This window comes from Gorilla gorilla, chromosome 1 (assembly GCF_029281585.2).
Source record: "Gorilla gorilla gorilla isolate KB3781 chromosome 1, NHGRI_mGorGor1-v2.1_pri, whole genome shotgun sequence".
NCBI lineage: Eukaryota > Metazoa > Chordata > Mammalia > Primates > Hominidae > Gorilla > Gorilla gorilla.
In genome coordinates this window covers 117,052,621-117,068,342 of record NC_073224.2, presented here as the reverse complement: position 1 = coordinate 117,068,342, position 15,722 = coordinate 117,052,621, and the positions used below count along the sequence as shown (strand labels likewise).

Sequence of the window (15,722 nt, the reverse complement as noted above, 5' to 3'; positions counted from 1 at the left end):
TTCAACTTCGGTGAATCTGACAATTATTTGTCTTGGAGTTGCTCTTCTCAAGGAGTATCTTTGTGGCATTCTCTGTATTTCCTGAATTTGAATGTTGGCCTGCCTTGCTAGGTTGGGGAAGTTCTCCTGGATATTATCCTGCAGAGTGTTTTCCAACTTGGTTCCATTCTCCCCGTCACTTTCAGGTACACCAATCAGACGTAGATTTGGTCTTTTCACATAGCCCCATATTTCTTGAAGGCTTTGTTCGTTTCTTTTTATTCTTTTTTCTTTAAACTTCTCTTCTTGCTTCATTTCATTCATTTCATCTTCCATCACTGATACCCTTTCTTCCAGTTGATCGAATCGGCTACTGAGGCTTGTGCATTTGTCACGTAGTTCTCGTGCCTTGGTTTTCAGCTCCATCAGGTCCTTTAAGGACTTCTCTGTATTGGTTATTCTAGTTAGCCATTCGTCTAATTTTTTTTCAAGGTTTTTAACTTCTTTGCCATGGGTTCGAACTTCCTCCTTTAGCTCGGAGTAGTTTGATCGTCTGAAGCCTTCTTCTCTCAGCTTGTCAAAGTCATTCTCCATCCAGCTTCGTTCCATTGCTGGCGAGGAGCTGCATTCCTTTGGAGGAGGAGAGGCACTCTGATTTTTAGAGTTTCCAGTTTTTCTGCTCTATTTTTCCCCATCTTTGTGGTTTTATCTACCTTTGGTCTTTGATGATGGTGATGTACAGATGGGGTTTTGGTGTGGATGTCCTTTCTGTTTGTTAGTTTTCCTTCTAACAGTCAGGACCCTCAGCTGCAGGTCTGTTGGAGTTTGCTTGAGGTCACTCCAGACCTTGTTTGCCTGGGTATCAGCAGTGGAGGCTGCAGAACAGCAGATACTGGTGAGCAGCAAATGTTGCTGCCTGATCGTTCCTCTGGAAGTTTTGTCTCAGAGGAGTTCCTGGCCATGTGAGGTGTCTGTCTGCCCCTACTTGGGGGGGCCTCCCAGTTAGGCTACTTGGGGGTCAGGGACCAACCTAAGGAGGCAGTCTGTCCATTCTCAGATCTCAAGCTGTGTGCTGGGAGAACCACTACTCTCTTCAAAGCTGTCAGACACGGACATTTAAGTCTGCAGAGGATTCTGCTGCCTTTTGTTTGACTATTCCCTGCCCCCAGAGGTGCAGTCTACAGAGGCAGGCAGGCCTCCTTGAGCTGCAGTGGGCTCCACCCAGTTCGAGCTTCTGGGCTGCTTTGTTTACCTACTCCAGGCTCGACAATGGCAGGCGCCCCTCCCCGAGCCTCGCTGCCGCCTTGCAGTTCGATCTCAGTCTGCTGTGCCAGCAATGAGGGAGGCTCTATGGGCGTAGGACCCTCTGAGCCATCGCGGGATATAATCTCCTGGTGTGCCATTTGCTAAGACTGTTGGAAAAGCGCAGTATTAGGGTGGGAGTGACCCAACTTTCCAGGTGCCGTCTGTCACCCCTTTCTTTGACTAGGAAAGGGAATTCCCTGACCGCTTGCGCTTCCCAGGTGAGGTGATGCTTCGCCCTCCTTTGGCTCATGCTGGGTGCAGTGCACCCACTGTCCTGCACCCACTTTCCGACACTCCCCAGTACCTCAGTTGGCAATGCAGAAATCACCCATCTTCTGCGTCGCTCACACTGGGAGCTCTAGACTGGAGCTGTTCCTATTTGGCCGCCTTGGCTCCACCTCAGATCTTTTCATTCTTGTATATACAACAGTTTACTTGGACAGCCTGGGTAGTCAGGAACATCCATCCAAGCCACACTTCTGCCTATTAGGTTCCTCTGTTGTGCTAAACAACAATTTGAATTTATAAATTCTATTGAACAGTGTTTCATCAAGTGAAACTCCAGTTTCATTGTACCTAGGAACTTGCTTCTCTTGCTGCCTATTATTTAATCTTTCTAAGACTGTGTTTTCTCTTCTATAAAAAGAAGTTTGTCTTGCTGGGATGCTCCCTTGACATGCTTCACTTATCTTTATCGCCCTTATCACCATCTGGCATATTGTAGTTATTTCTTTACTTATTATCTATCTAAACCAGTAGATTGTAAGCTCCGTGAAAACAGGGTCTTTGCTGGCCTTTTTTTAAACTACTGTGTCTCTAGAATAAAGAGTAGTGCCTGACATATAATGGTTCACAGTAATTATTTATTGGATGAATGAATGAGATAATGCATCAGAAATACTGTGTCCATTTTAAGGCATGGTCTCAGTTGTCTATTCCTGCATAAACAATCTACCCCAAAATTCAGTAGCTCAAAACAACCATTCTATTGTATCTTATGATTTTGTGGGTCAGTAATCTGGACAGGTCTCAGCTGAGCAATTTGTTTTCCCCATGCAGTATTGACTGGGTCACTTGCTGGTATTCAGTGGAAGGCGGGGCTGCTCTGGAGGTCCCAGGTAACTTCACTTATATTCTGTGCCTGATGCCTTTGAGGACTGCTGGTGGCCTCAAGACCTCTCCTCTCTATAGCTCCAGCAAGGTAGTCGGATTTCTTTCATGGCAGCTCAGTATATCAAGAGGCCTACTGGAAACTGCAAGGTTTCTTATTGCCCAGGTTCAGGAGTTTATGGCCTAGAACTGCATTCTATTAGTCAAGCAAGTCATGAAGACCAGCTTAGATCCAAGGGAGGGGAATTAGATTCTACCTCTGAATAAGAGAAGTAGAAAAAATTTGTAGCCATCTTGAATCTACCACATTCCTTTTCCTCTGACCACAGACATTATTACCACAAGCAAAATAAACTCACACTCTCCTAAAGCCCTCAAAAGTTTCCTGACATTTACTGCATCAGCCTAGAAGTCCACTTTCTCACCATCTAACTCAAATTCAGGTGATGATGAGGCTCCTGGCACTCAGCTCCTTGAGTATAGTTCCCCTTGATCTGAAGTCACTGGGGCTCTCACACCCAAGAAACAATGGGACAGAGATAGGATAACCATAATAGGCACTCCCATTCAAAGAGTCAGAGAACAGAGGCATACAGCGGTCAGTAGTCCACAGCAATTTTGAAATCTAGCTGAGTACATATTACCAGTTCCTTGATTAGGGCCCAGTCCTGCTCCTGGGGATGATTCCCTCTGGCTATCCATCAGTCCTCTGGGCTCTTTGTTCCATTCTTCGAGCCATTCTTCTTTTTCCCTAAGAAGTAATCCTTGTTTTTGGCTGGGTAACTTTCTCAGCCTGCTTCTCTGAGGCAGGTTGAGGGTCCAAAGGCATCTTTTCACTTTGTACTCTCTTCATCCTTTTCAGTTAGTCCATGCTGGTATAATTCACTTAAAAATGTTAAGGCGTCTTATATACTAATTGATAACGAACTCTACTAGGCAAAAGCCACACCCACATTTCATTCTGAAGCCAGCTTTTTCACCTTGCTTGGACTAACTGTGAGTCTGACATGGGATAATAGAACCTTAAAATTCTTAGAAACTCTTTTGTCCAATGGAGAGGTACATTGCCCAAGATTGTAGAAGCCTTTTTGTTTAACTGAAAGGATATATGAGGCACCACCTTAATTGAGGTCTTAATCATGGGTCTAGCTGTCACATCTTGGAATTTATTTTTGCCCTGAAGCCATTTCTTATTTTGAAAGCTTTCCCTGTCTAGAGAGATTGAGGATGAGAAGCAGTTTGATGTTTGAACCCAGCAAAGTCTATGGCCATGCCACCCTGAATGCACCCGATCTCTTCTGAACCCAGCAAGTCCTGCCTCTTTATAATTCCTCTAAATTATGCTTAAAAACCAAATGGCTCCTTTTTTAGCCCACTTTTTTCTTTTTTTTTTATCAATATCTTATAATAATGTGGCTAAAAGAAACCTCTTTGTAGTTTTGAAATTCTGCTGAAAATCTCCTTAGCCAGATCCTCCCATTCATTGGGCACCTTTTCTATTTTCCCACATTATCAAAGACGAAAACTTTCTGCGACTACATAACACAGGTCACTTTTTCAGCCACCCCCCATAGTATTTTCTTTACTGTCCTTCAGTCTCTCCAGCAGTCTCCTCGATGTCCTTCCAGTATTCACTAACATTTTTCTCGAGGCCTTTCTAACTTCTGTGGCAACCAGGTACAAAGTCATTGCCATTTGTTTTCAGTTTTTGTTATAGTGAAAGTCCACTTTCAGATACCAAATTTAGTTCCAGTTGTCTATTGTTACTTAGTAAACTACTCCAAAACTTAGCACAATAAGCAATTTATTGTATCTCATCATTTTGGTAATCAATAATTCTAGCATGGTTCAGCAGGGCAAATTTATTCCATAGTGGCCACAGTTAGGGTTGCTCAGTTGTGTCCAGCTGATGGAAGACTGCTTCACACATAATGCCTGGCACCCTGATGGGAACTGCTGGTCTTTGTGCTCAGCTAGGCCCCTCCCCTTGTCATGTGGTCTCATGGCCTCTGCACGTGGTTTATCTAGCATGGTAGTTTGACTTATCCAGCAGCTTAGGCCTTAGAAGACATGTCCCAAGAGTCTCACATGGAAGCTACAAGGCTTCTTACTTACCTAGCCTGGCCAGTCAGACATCTCTTCTGCTGTATTCTATTAGTCAAGTAAGTCTCTGAGGGTAGCCCATATTAAAGGGAGGAGAATTAGATTCCACCTCTCAATGGGAGAAGTAGCAAGTAATTTGTGGTCATCTTTAATCTACTACAGACACTGTATCCTTGATCTCAGAATGATGCCTCTTTGTCTGGAAAGGACATTTGTTTTTTAAGCCCAAGGTTAGAGAGACAGACATGGAGCTGTGATGGATCAAGAAGACATCATGTTCTGACTAACCAGGTGATCACAGGGATCACTGAAGTGACAGATGTTGCAGACATATTGTCCTCCTATCTAATTCCCAGCGAGTGTTACGTGTCAAAATTAGGGAAGCAGTACGCAAAATGGTTAGGCAGGCCATTCTGAAACAAAACTGATTGGTTTCAAATCTCAGCTTTGCCATCAATCAGCTTTGTGAATGTGGGCAGTATAATTTACCTCCCTGTGCTCCACATTAGTCATTTGTAAAGTGGGCATTAACTACAGCCTACCTCAAAAGACTGCTGCGAGGATGAAAAGAGTTAGTACACACACAATTGTTAGAGGAGGATCTGGCAAAAATATATTAGACATAGCTATTTTTATTATTGATGTATAGATTATGCAGTAAACTATATCAACATCAATAGTCCTTTTTACCCAGAAACAAGTTGGAAAGAAGAAAAGGAAAATGAATTTTAAAAACTGAATGAAAGGTAAAAGTATCATTGGAATATTTGGAGCTGACTGTAAAGACTGTGACACCTTCCGATTTTTTGTCCCTTATCATCAATTCAGGTATTCCCTGAAGCACAATCAGTTGACCAAACTAAGAGCAGTGCCCTCAGGAAAGAATAAAATGAATAGTTTAATTTATCAACATCATTCACCCAGGTTATTTGAGTTCTTTTTTTTTTTTTTTTTTTTTTGAGACGGAGTCTCGCTGTCGCCCAGGTTGGAGTGCAGTGGCGCGATGTCGGCTCACTGCAGGCTCCGCCTCCCAGGTTCACGCCATTCTCCTACCTCAACCTCCCGTGTAGTTGGGACTACAGGCGCCCGCCACCTCGCCCGGCTAATTTTTTGTATTTGTAGTAGAGACGGGGTTTCACCGTGTTAGCCAGGATGGTCTCGATCTGCTGACCTCGTGATCCGCCCCCCTTGGCCTCCCAAAGTGCTGGGATTACAGGCGTGAGCCACCGCGCCCGGCCGGTTATTTGCGTTCTAAGCTAGAAAACTGAGAGCAGACACACACATAACAATACTTGGTTGCAAAATGGAAATAAAAAGCAATGTGTTAGGATAGGCTGGATTATGCTTCAGTAATAAATAATCCCCAAATCTCAGTAACTTAATACAACAAAAATGAATTTCTTGCTCATTCTACATGTTCATTTAGGGTTAGCAGGAAGGCTCTGACCATCACAGTAACTCAGGGACCTAGGTTGATGAAGCCTTCATCTTATTGATCTTCAAGGATCAATAAAACAGTGGAAACTGAAACGGGCCAATTATGTACTAGCTCTTAAAAATGTCTGCGTTCTTCCTAGAAGTGACCACATGAGACTTCCTCTCACGTTTCAGCCAATGAAACAAGTTACATTTCACTGTTCAAAAGTCATAGCTAAGTTAAAATGGGATGAGGAAGAATAAAGTTACCATGTATCCACAAGGAGAAAAGCTTAACAAAAAGCAAGAAAGCAGCACATACAGTGACTGGTGGATTGCATTATTGTTCCACAAATATTACTCTCCCCTCCTGCACTCTGTGGGCAGACTGTACTTTTCTGCACCAATGACTTTGGACTTGGCCATGTTACTTACTTTGGTGAACGGAAAATGGCAGAAGCGAGACTGTGCCAGTTCTGAGCAGAGACCAGTCATCATGAGCCTCTGCCAACTCTCTTGCACTCCTGCACTCTGCCATGAAAATGACAGACTTAAACCAATCCATACCTAAACTATAGATCCTTGAGGGAGAAATGGATGTGTGTTGTATAATACTGAGATTGGGGAGTTCTTTGTTGAGCAGCATTGTTTCAGCAAAAAGATGACTAATACAGTGACTCAACACAAGGATTTCATGAGACTGGCTACTACACATATGGTTTCCAAGAAAGGATATGAAATAAGACCTTACTAGCTAGTATTCTAAGAAATGTAAAGCAAAATGAGATGGTGTTACGTTATTTATATACTAGCTAGATATAGAACTAAAATATAACTATCCAATTATTTACAAATTAAATAAGGAAAAAATAAAAGGAGAATTTCTAGTGCTTTTGAGGCTAAGATAATAAAATTAGAAAGTCCCTTTATCCCAGGAAAATCGTCTTTAGTCCATTCCTGCTGCTATAGCAAAATAGCTTAGACTGGGTAATTTGTAAATAATAGAAATTTATTTCTCACAGTTCTGAAGGCTGGACCAAGATCAAGGTGCTGGCAGATTCAGTGTCTGGAAGAGCTTGCTCTCTGCTCCCAAGATGGCTCCTTGTTGCCACAGACGCTGTGTCCTCACATGGCTGGAGGGACAGAGGACAAAAGGGACCAGAGCAATCCTTTCAACCTCTTTTTTAAGAGCACTAATCCCATTCATGAGAGTGGAGTGTTCATGCCTTATCACTTCCTAAGACATATTCCTAAAAGGCCCCACCCTGTAGTACTATAGCACTCGGTATTAAGTACCAATGTATGAATTTTGAAGGCATACATACATTCAACCATAGCATAATTCAAAAAAGGAGAATGATAAAGGCAGAAAGCTCTTCATTAAGGCATTATTTATAACAGTCTAATATCAGAAACAGCATAACTATGCAATAGTAGAATATTTTAAATAATCTATGGTTCTACTAATATTATAAAATATTGTACACTCATTAGAATAATAACTATGAACTTTCCCTAAAAACATGGACAAATATTTACTAAGTGAAAGAAGGAGAATATAAACATATACCTAAGCTGTAATCGTAATTATGTAAATAGATATTTAATATATATAGATAATGACTAAAGGGAATTTGGAGAAATTTAAACATTTGTGCTGTAGCAGTGGTTATATAGGTGAATATTTTTCTTCTGAAATCTAATGCAAAAAAATTGTTCTTTTGACAATAAGTATAATTTTTAAAACAACAAGGAAATTTCTTTTCTCAAGAATGTACCCATGTGTGTAAGAAAGAGTTGGTGTTTGGATTAAAAGATGCATTTTTTAAAGAGTGGGAAAAAAATGCAACACATTTTTAATATTGAAGATCCCTGGGTATTCTGAGTAATCTATATAACTTTCTGTATTTTTCAAATGTTTTTACAATGAATGTGCTATAAACTTTTGAAAAAAGTTATTTTAAAAATACATGAACGTATTTTCTAGCGTCACTTCTGAGACCCCACAGCTCACCTAGTTAGTGCTATCATTTCTTGAATCCAGTGAGCTGCCTGTAGACAGAGTTCCTCTCCACAACTCGGTAGCCCATAATTTGATTTGAGACAAAGCTAAATATAGCCCAACTTTGGTATGAAGGATGGGAATCTGCCTCTCCCTGCCTTTTCTTCCCCCCCGTCAGAGGCAACAGGATATTCTTTTCAAGACAGGTGGCCTGTGAGCCTTGTCTAAGATCAAACTGGACCTTGAAATTTTTCCTGGTAACATTTTGAGCTCTGGAGCGGTGTGGTCCTACCAATAAATCAAGTGTTGGAGGAGTCTAGACTAGGGGCTTTTTAGACAGTTCTGCTAAACCTTCAAATGTTTTGTTATCCTCCCCTCCCCACCCCTACTTTGTACTAGTATGTAGGGGAACCAATCCAAGAGATAACAGACAGATGACATGTTCCCCCAAGAACACAGACTCCCCACAGTCTCACCAATACCCAGGCATGCCAGGTTCTTCCTGAGTTAAATGCCTAGGAGGCCTGAAAGAATAAATTCATCCTGGAGAAGTCTTGTGGGTTGTAGCTTTAGAAATTCAGGGAACATATCTCTGGGGCCATCCAATGGAGAACACAGCCTGTATCAGAACCTTAGCAGAGACTTTGGGCCTTTTGGGGTCTCAAATTTATCATCTTTGAAACAAGTACAATGAAATTAACATTGCCACATGTGGGCACAGTAAAGCCTTTTGCAAATAAAAAAAAGGTCAGTGATAATGCTAATAATAACAGTGATTATGTCATTTAATAAAACGGTCTTATTTGAAAGCTAAAAAGGAGCTTCAGGGCGGCAAGCACTCTAATTATAGTATGTCTGCCTTGTTTAAATCTTGATACATAAGTACATGGTACAGGGCCTGAGGCAATGCCATCTCCAAAGAGCCCTTTTCCATGATCTTAAAACAGTCACAAGGGAGTGTCTAGGTCCTGATGGCTACTGTCTTGAGGCTTTTCTAGTGTTCTGGGAGTCAGGAAGCTTCTCCCTCCTTGAAGCTATTAGTAGAGCCCAGTTGCTGGCGAAACTGAAAAACGAGGAGGTAGAATACCCTAAAACAGGAGATGTCTGAGATACAGGCAGCTAATAGGGTTGTAAGGTTTTGTTGGGATGCTTCCCTTCCTGATGAAGGGTCCTGTCCCTGGATTAATGGTGAAACTGGCATGTCACATCTCTAGGAAGACAACATCGTGTTCCATGACCACGTAGGGTATACATCTGCGTTCAGCCGGGATTGCTCCTAAACCTTCCTAGACTCCATCTCTGGCTCTGGGGTTACCTGTGGGTGGGGCGATGCAGACACACAGGAAAACCTCCTCTACAAATTCTTCCTGTAGTTGGTTGATTGTATTCTAAGACCTTCGTTGGGATGGGCGAGGGACGGGGCTTGGTACGGCGTCCTCTAAGCTCTCTGCCCTCTGCCATCATCATTCATCTGAGCCAGCGAGAGAGGGGTCGGGGAGACGCGAGGGTGGTTCAGGGGGCGTGCAACCTGGGCCGATTCTGCCCCAGCACACTGGTTGTCGGGAGCCCCGCCTCCGCTCGCGGTTGACAGCTCAGCTGGTGCCGAGCAACTCGTGCCAGCCAGTCGTGTCTCAGCCTGGAGAGTGCGCGCACCGCCGCCCGGGCAGCCGCTGGCTCCAGCTCACGAAACAGCCCCGGGCGCCGCGCCGCTCTGAGTCCAGCCTCCTACTGAGAACAGTCCCTCCCTTGTGCGGGTCGCACGGCTAGCCGCAGGTTCGGCCACGTCAAATCTATTTTCTAAAAAAGCAGAGAGCAGAGCTCTCTCTTCGCCGCCGACGCAGAAAGGAGCTGGGGAGGAAAAAGCTGCTGCTTTTTGCGCTGGAGATTCGTGGGCAAGGCTTCTCATTTTCCCAGGCTGCTTCCCCTCCCGGGTGAGGAGCGTCCTGAGACTAAGGAAAGAGTCTGGAAAATGGAGCAGACCTGGACGAGGTAGGTGGGCTGTTTCCTTCTCGCCGCACTCCAGACTTGGTGGTCCTCCTCCCTCCCCTCCCCCCAGCGCCCTTAGAGAGAGGTCGCCCCTCACCACCAGGATCCCGTGACAGCTTCCCTTTTCTGTAGCCTCGTCCTGCCTGGTTCCCAGCCCACCTCTCTTGGTCATTTTCACATGTTCTGTTTTACGGGGTTTTCCTTGCTTAATGAATCTCCCCTCCACCGAGTCCTGATGTTAAAAATACCCAGGGAGGCTGCCTGGAACTTTCTGTAGAAATGGTTCTCTGTCGTTTCCTTGTTCGTGTGGCTAGAGGGATTCCAGTAGGTCTTCTTGAGAGATATGTTTGATGTCAGATGCTTTGAACAATATCAGGTTTATTCTCACCCTGCCACGTTTTCCTTCTCAGCCTCATCCGTCACTACTCACACAAAGGCAAAGGGACTGAGTGAGCAAAGCCCAGCAGCACTCATCTCCACAACCTCCAGTTGGAGCCCACTTGGGGGAGGAATGGAGAAGGAAAGAGATCAGGGCACCACACTGCTCAGGCTTTATTGAGGCCACGCAACAGTTGGCTTTTAGGTCAGATTTTGGAGATGGCCTGTGAAACTGCGTTTTCTTCCAGTCCTCCCCCCAAACACACTTTAAAATGAAGCCCCATTCAAGGAAAGGGTAAGGATAAGAGACCATGTATTGAGACAAAGACTTCGTTTCTGTTTTTTAGTGGGTGGGAGGGTAGGGAGACTATTCCAGCGGTGTCTCTATAACAGATACGCTTCCATCTGTGGGATTTAGCTTTGGAGAATTGGGGTGGGGCCAAATGAGCGCTCTGACTCCTGAGAGAGTGAAGACGGTACAAACACAGAAGGTAAATTTGGGGCTTATGCAAAAGACTTGGGTGCTTTTAGTTGATTGCTAAGCTCAACAGGAGTGAATGGTATAATGTGAATATTAAAGAAGGAGCAAATTGAAGCTTAGGGTTTGTTGACAGAAGAAGTAGGCTGTCTAGATTCTGTCTAGATCAAAAGTGATGATTTTACTTTTGGCTCCTTTCTGCTCTTCTTGGGCCTCTCCAGGAGGGCTGTGCTTAGTTCTGGGCATCATTAGATAAAATAAGTACAATCAAGAGACAGGAGGGAACTCAAAGCCATGCCTTGAGGGATGGCCAAAGGAAGGACCTGGGACTCCTGAGTCCGGAGAAATGACGACTGGGAGTGGGGAGGATGTGGTAGCTTCCTTCAAATTTCTGAAGAGCTATTGGTGGTAGAGGGATTGAATCACTTTAGAATCTCTTAGAAGGACAGAACAACCGATGCAAGCGAGTTGTTGGGAGGCAAGTTATGGCTCAGTGTAAAGAAAAAGCTTTCTGGCTGGGTGCAGTGGCTCATGCCTGTAATCCCAGCACTTTGGGAGGCTGAGGCAGGCGGATCACCTGAGGTCGGGAGTTCGAGACCAGCCTGACCAACATGGAGAAACCCCATCTCTACTAAAATAAAAATTAGCCGGGCGTGGTCTCACATGCCTGTAATCCCAGCTACTGCGGAGGCTGAGGCAGGAGAATCGCTTGAACCGGGGAGGAGAAGTTTGTGGTGAGCCGAGATCACGCCATTGCACTCCAGCCTGGGCAACAAAAGCGAAACTCCGCCTCAAAAAAAAAAAAAAAAAAAAAAAAAAAGACAGGGCGAGGTGGCTCACGCCTGTAATCGCAACACTTTGGGAGGCTGAGGGGGGCGGATTACGAGGTCAGGAGATTGAGACCATCCTGGCTAACACAGTGAAACCGCGTCTCTACTAAAAACACAAAAAATTAGCCGGGCGTGGTGGCGGGAGCCTGTAGTCCCAGCTACTTGGGAGGCTGAGGTAGGAGAATGGTGTGAACCCGGGAAGCAGAGCTTGCAGTGAGCCGAGATCGCGCCACTGAACTCCAGCCTGGGCGACAGAGCGAGACTCCGTCTCAAAAAATAAAAATAAAAAAAAAAGCTTTCTAACAAGTTAGCTGCCTGGGCAGTATGGGCAGTAAAGAGATTGTTGACCCTGGAGTTACTCAGGCAAAGGCTAGATGACCACTTGATGGTGATGCGAGTGAGTGTATCAGGGCCTTTTGCTCTCTGCCAGTGTTTTTCACACTTGAAGAAAAAAGTAGTATTTATTAAGTTTTAAAAATTTTATATTTACATGTAACAATTTCAGACAAATTCAGAAATGATTTGGAAAAATCACAAATTATATATTTACAGTCCAATTAATTTGACAAACTGAGTGTACTCATGGCATGGGCATTCAGATAGAAAAAGGGAACATTACCAGCATCCCTGAAGCCCTCCTGATGACTCCAAGGATAATCATTATCCTAATTTTTAACACCATAGAATAATTTTGCCTAGTTTTGAGCTTTATGTAAATGAAATTATACACCATGTACTCTTTCGTACGTAGCTCCTTTCACTCAATCTTTTGCTTTTGGAGTTCTATACTGTTATATGGTATTGTAGTCCATTTATTCTTGCTTTTAAATAGGCTTCTATAGTGTATAAATATATCAAATTTATTTGTCCATTCTATTCTTAATAGGCACTTGGGCAATTTCCAGTTTGGAGCTATTATAAGCAGTGTTGCTATGAACGTTTCTGCACAGGTCTTTTGATGAACATATGTACACATTTCTGTTGAGTAAATAAGTAGAAGTATGATTTCTGGGTAATAGGAAATGCATGTTCAGATTCAGTAAATACTGCCAGATTGTTTTTTTTTTAAACAGATTACAAAAGAGATTTCTAAAGCAGGTATCCAGGCCAGGCGCGGTGGCTCACGCCTGTAATCCCAGCACTTTGGGAGGCCGAGGCGGGTGGATCACGAGGTCAGGAGATCGAGATAGTCCTGGCTAACACGGTGAAACCCCGTCTCTACTAAAAATACACAAAATTAGCCGGGCGTGGTTGCAGGCACCTGTAGTCCCAGCTACTCGGGAGGCTGAGGCAGGAGAATGGCCTGAACCTGGAAGGCGGAGCTTGCAGTGAGCCGAGATCGCGCCACTGCACTCCAGCCTGGGTGACAGAGCAAGCCTCCATCTCAAAAAAAAAAAAAAAAAAAAAAAGGAGGGTATCCAAAGGGGAGAACATAGTGAAAAGGTGCTCCACATCACTAGTTATCAGGGAAATGCAAATTAGAACCACAACACCATGCTGCTATATACATATCAGAATGGCTGAAATTAAAAAGATAGAAAGTAGCAAATGCTGGCAAGGTGGAACATTCAGAATGTTCACATTTTTTTTAACCACTACTCACAATAAGTAATATATTTACATTGCAACCAAGTACACTTACGTATGTATCAAAGTTTCTTGTAACAATACTTAACTTTACTATGTGTTTTGCACTCTGATATTTGCTATTCTATTCTTTTTCTTTAAAAATAAAATGTTGGCTCTGATTCACTGAATTTATTTCTCCACCTAATGGGTCACAGTTGGAAAAATCCTATAATCACAGATCATGGCTGACATCTCAGATCCTTCCTAACTCACAGATCAGATTAGTTCATAAACGCTTATTAAAAATTTGAGGGCCGGATGCAATGGCTCACGCCTGTAGTCTCAACAGTTTGAGAGGCCAAGGCAGGTGGGTGACCTGAGGTCAGAAGTTCGAGACCAGTCTGGGCAACATGCTGAAACCCCATCTCTACTAAAAATACAAAAATTAGCCGGGTGTGGTGGCCTGCACCTGTAGTCCCAGCTACTTAGGAGCCTGAGGCAGGAGAATCCCTTGAACCCGGGAGGCGGATGTTGCAGTGAGCTGAGATTATACCACTGCACTCCAGCCTGGGTGACACAGTGAGACTCTGTCTCAAAAAATAAATAAATAAATAAATAAATTTTGAGAGCCCCAAACAGGTCAGACGCTGTGCTAGATGCTAAGAATAAAACAACGAATGCAGTGAATGAGACTGGGTCTCTGCCTTTAATGGCTTTACATTCTCATCATCTATAATTTTAATAGAGAGACACTAAGGCAGAGATACGCAGTGCCTGCTCTGGGTACACAGTGGATAGGGGATTGAAAGAATAAAAATTAACCATAATTGATAACATTTATTAAGCTTTAATTGTGTGCTAATCTCTTTGAATACTTAATTCACCTAATCCTTACAACCCTATGAAGTAAATGTTATACTCATTTTTAAGAAAAGGAAATTGAGCTTCAGAAAGATTAAATAATTTTCCCAGAGTGACACACACAGCTGAGAAAGAAATATAGCCTTGAACTGTTTAATTCCAAAATCTATGCTTTTACTTTATTTTAGTAGAGTTTTGTAGGTGACTCAGTTTATGACTTGTTTCTGAAGCTAGCTACTTGCTCAATTTACCCACAAAGGACAAGGTGCTTGGTATTTTAGTTCTCAAAGTTAGATATGCTCTACTCCCAGCTACACATCTTCTGCCCCTCTACAGCTCAATGGGAAGGTTCCCCCTACCCGCTGGGGCTGTTACCTGACTGTTGCCAAACTCACTGGTTAAATCATTTGGACAGAGCATGGTTGGCTCTGGAATAGCAAATTTTCTATGAATATACTGGCATTACAAAAAGCTGATTTGGTCACCAGCTTTCAGATTTATTTCCGTGAACAGGGCGAGGGTTGTCAAAAGAATAAGCTCATGGAGCTGATGAAGAACTTGATGATGAGGGGAGGTTTTCTCACCCGGCAGGTCCAGTGTCAACCAGGCAAACAGCTTCTACTGCTCTAAATTTTTAGCATCCACCTGTCTGGACTAGCAACTCCCTACACCTTCTGCTTTAAAGATTATCAGTACTTCAGGATTACTGTTTGTATTAATTTCCTATTGCTGGTGTAACAAATCACCACAAACTTTTTTTTTTTTTTGAGATGGAGTCTCACTCTGTTGCCCAGGCTAGTGTGCAGTGGTGTAATCTTGGCTCACTGCAACCTCCGCCTCCCAGGTTCAAGGGATTCTCCTGCCTCAGCCTCCCAAGTAGCTGGGATTACAGGCACATGGCACCACACCCAACTAATTTTTGTATTTTTAGTAGAGACGGGGTTTCACCATGTTGGCCTGGCTGGTCTCAAACTCCTGACCTCAAGTGATCCACCCGCCTTGGCCTCCCAAAGTGCTGGGATTACAGGTGTGAGCCACTGTACCCAGCCAAATCACCACAAACTTAGTGGCTTAAAACAATACAAATGTATTGCCTTAAAGTTCTGGAGGTCAGAAGTCTGAAATTTGGTCTTCTAGGTTAAAACCAAGGTATCAGCAGGACTGTGCTCCTTCTAGAGGCTCTAAAGGAGAATTTGTTCCTTGCCCTTCACGGCTTCTAGAGACTGCCCACATTCTGGGTTCATAGCCCCTTCCAGCAATGCCATCACTGGCCTCTGCTTCTATCATCACATCTCCTTTGATCATTCTGACCCTCCAGTGTCCCTCTTACTAGGACCCTTATGATTACATTGGACCCAACCAGATAATCCAGGATAATCTCCTCATCTCAAAATCTTTAGTCACATCTGCAAAGCCCTCTCTTGCTATGGAAAGTGGCATATACACAGGATCTGGGGATTAGGAATGTGGACATTCTTATAAGGCCATTATTTTAGCCTACCACATCGTTCAATGCTGAAGAAGTCATTACTAATTATCTTCCCCGTTTCAGTGGAAATGTTCTGGTTTCTAGCATATGAGAAAGCTGAGTAAACATCAGGTGAATCATATATGAACCTTATACAACTTCCCTGAACACATAACTCAAGAAAAGAGTGAACTAGAAATGTTTAAGGGCAAACTATAAGACTGAAGGTTAAAAAAG

At 43.5% G+C, this 15,722-nt stretch overlaps 1 protein-coding gene across 24 annotated transcripts in view; it reads left to right on the top strand.

The window, feature by feature from the left end:
• LOC101130554 (myomegalin) overlaps positions 1-15,722 on the top strand; it is a 225,188-nt gene that overhangs the window by 26,584 nt on the left and 182,882 nt on the right. For 4 of the 24 annotated variants that reach the window (XM_063695763.1, XM_063695697.1, XM_063696006.1 and 1 more), the window contains exon 1: positions 9,534-9,904. The exons of 18 other annotated variants lie outside the window; for them this stretch is intronic. In XM_063695763.1, coding sequence (XP_063551833.1) covers positions 9,885-9,904 — 20 coding nt within the window. In that variant the 5' untranslated portion in view covers positions 9,534-9,884. Of the gene's footprint in view, positions 1-9,533; positions 9,905-15,722 lie in introns of those variants that run through there. 2 more of the 24 variants (XM_063695994.1, XM_063696015.1) reach the window with 1 other exon arrangement.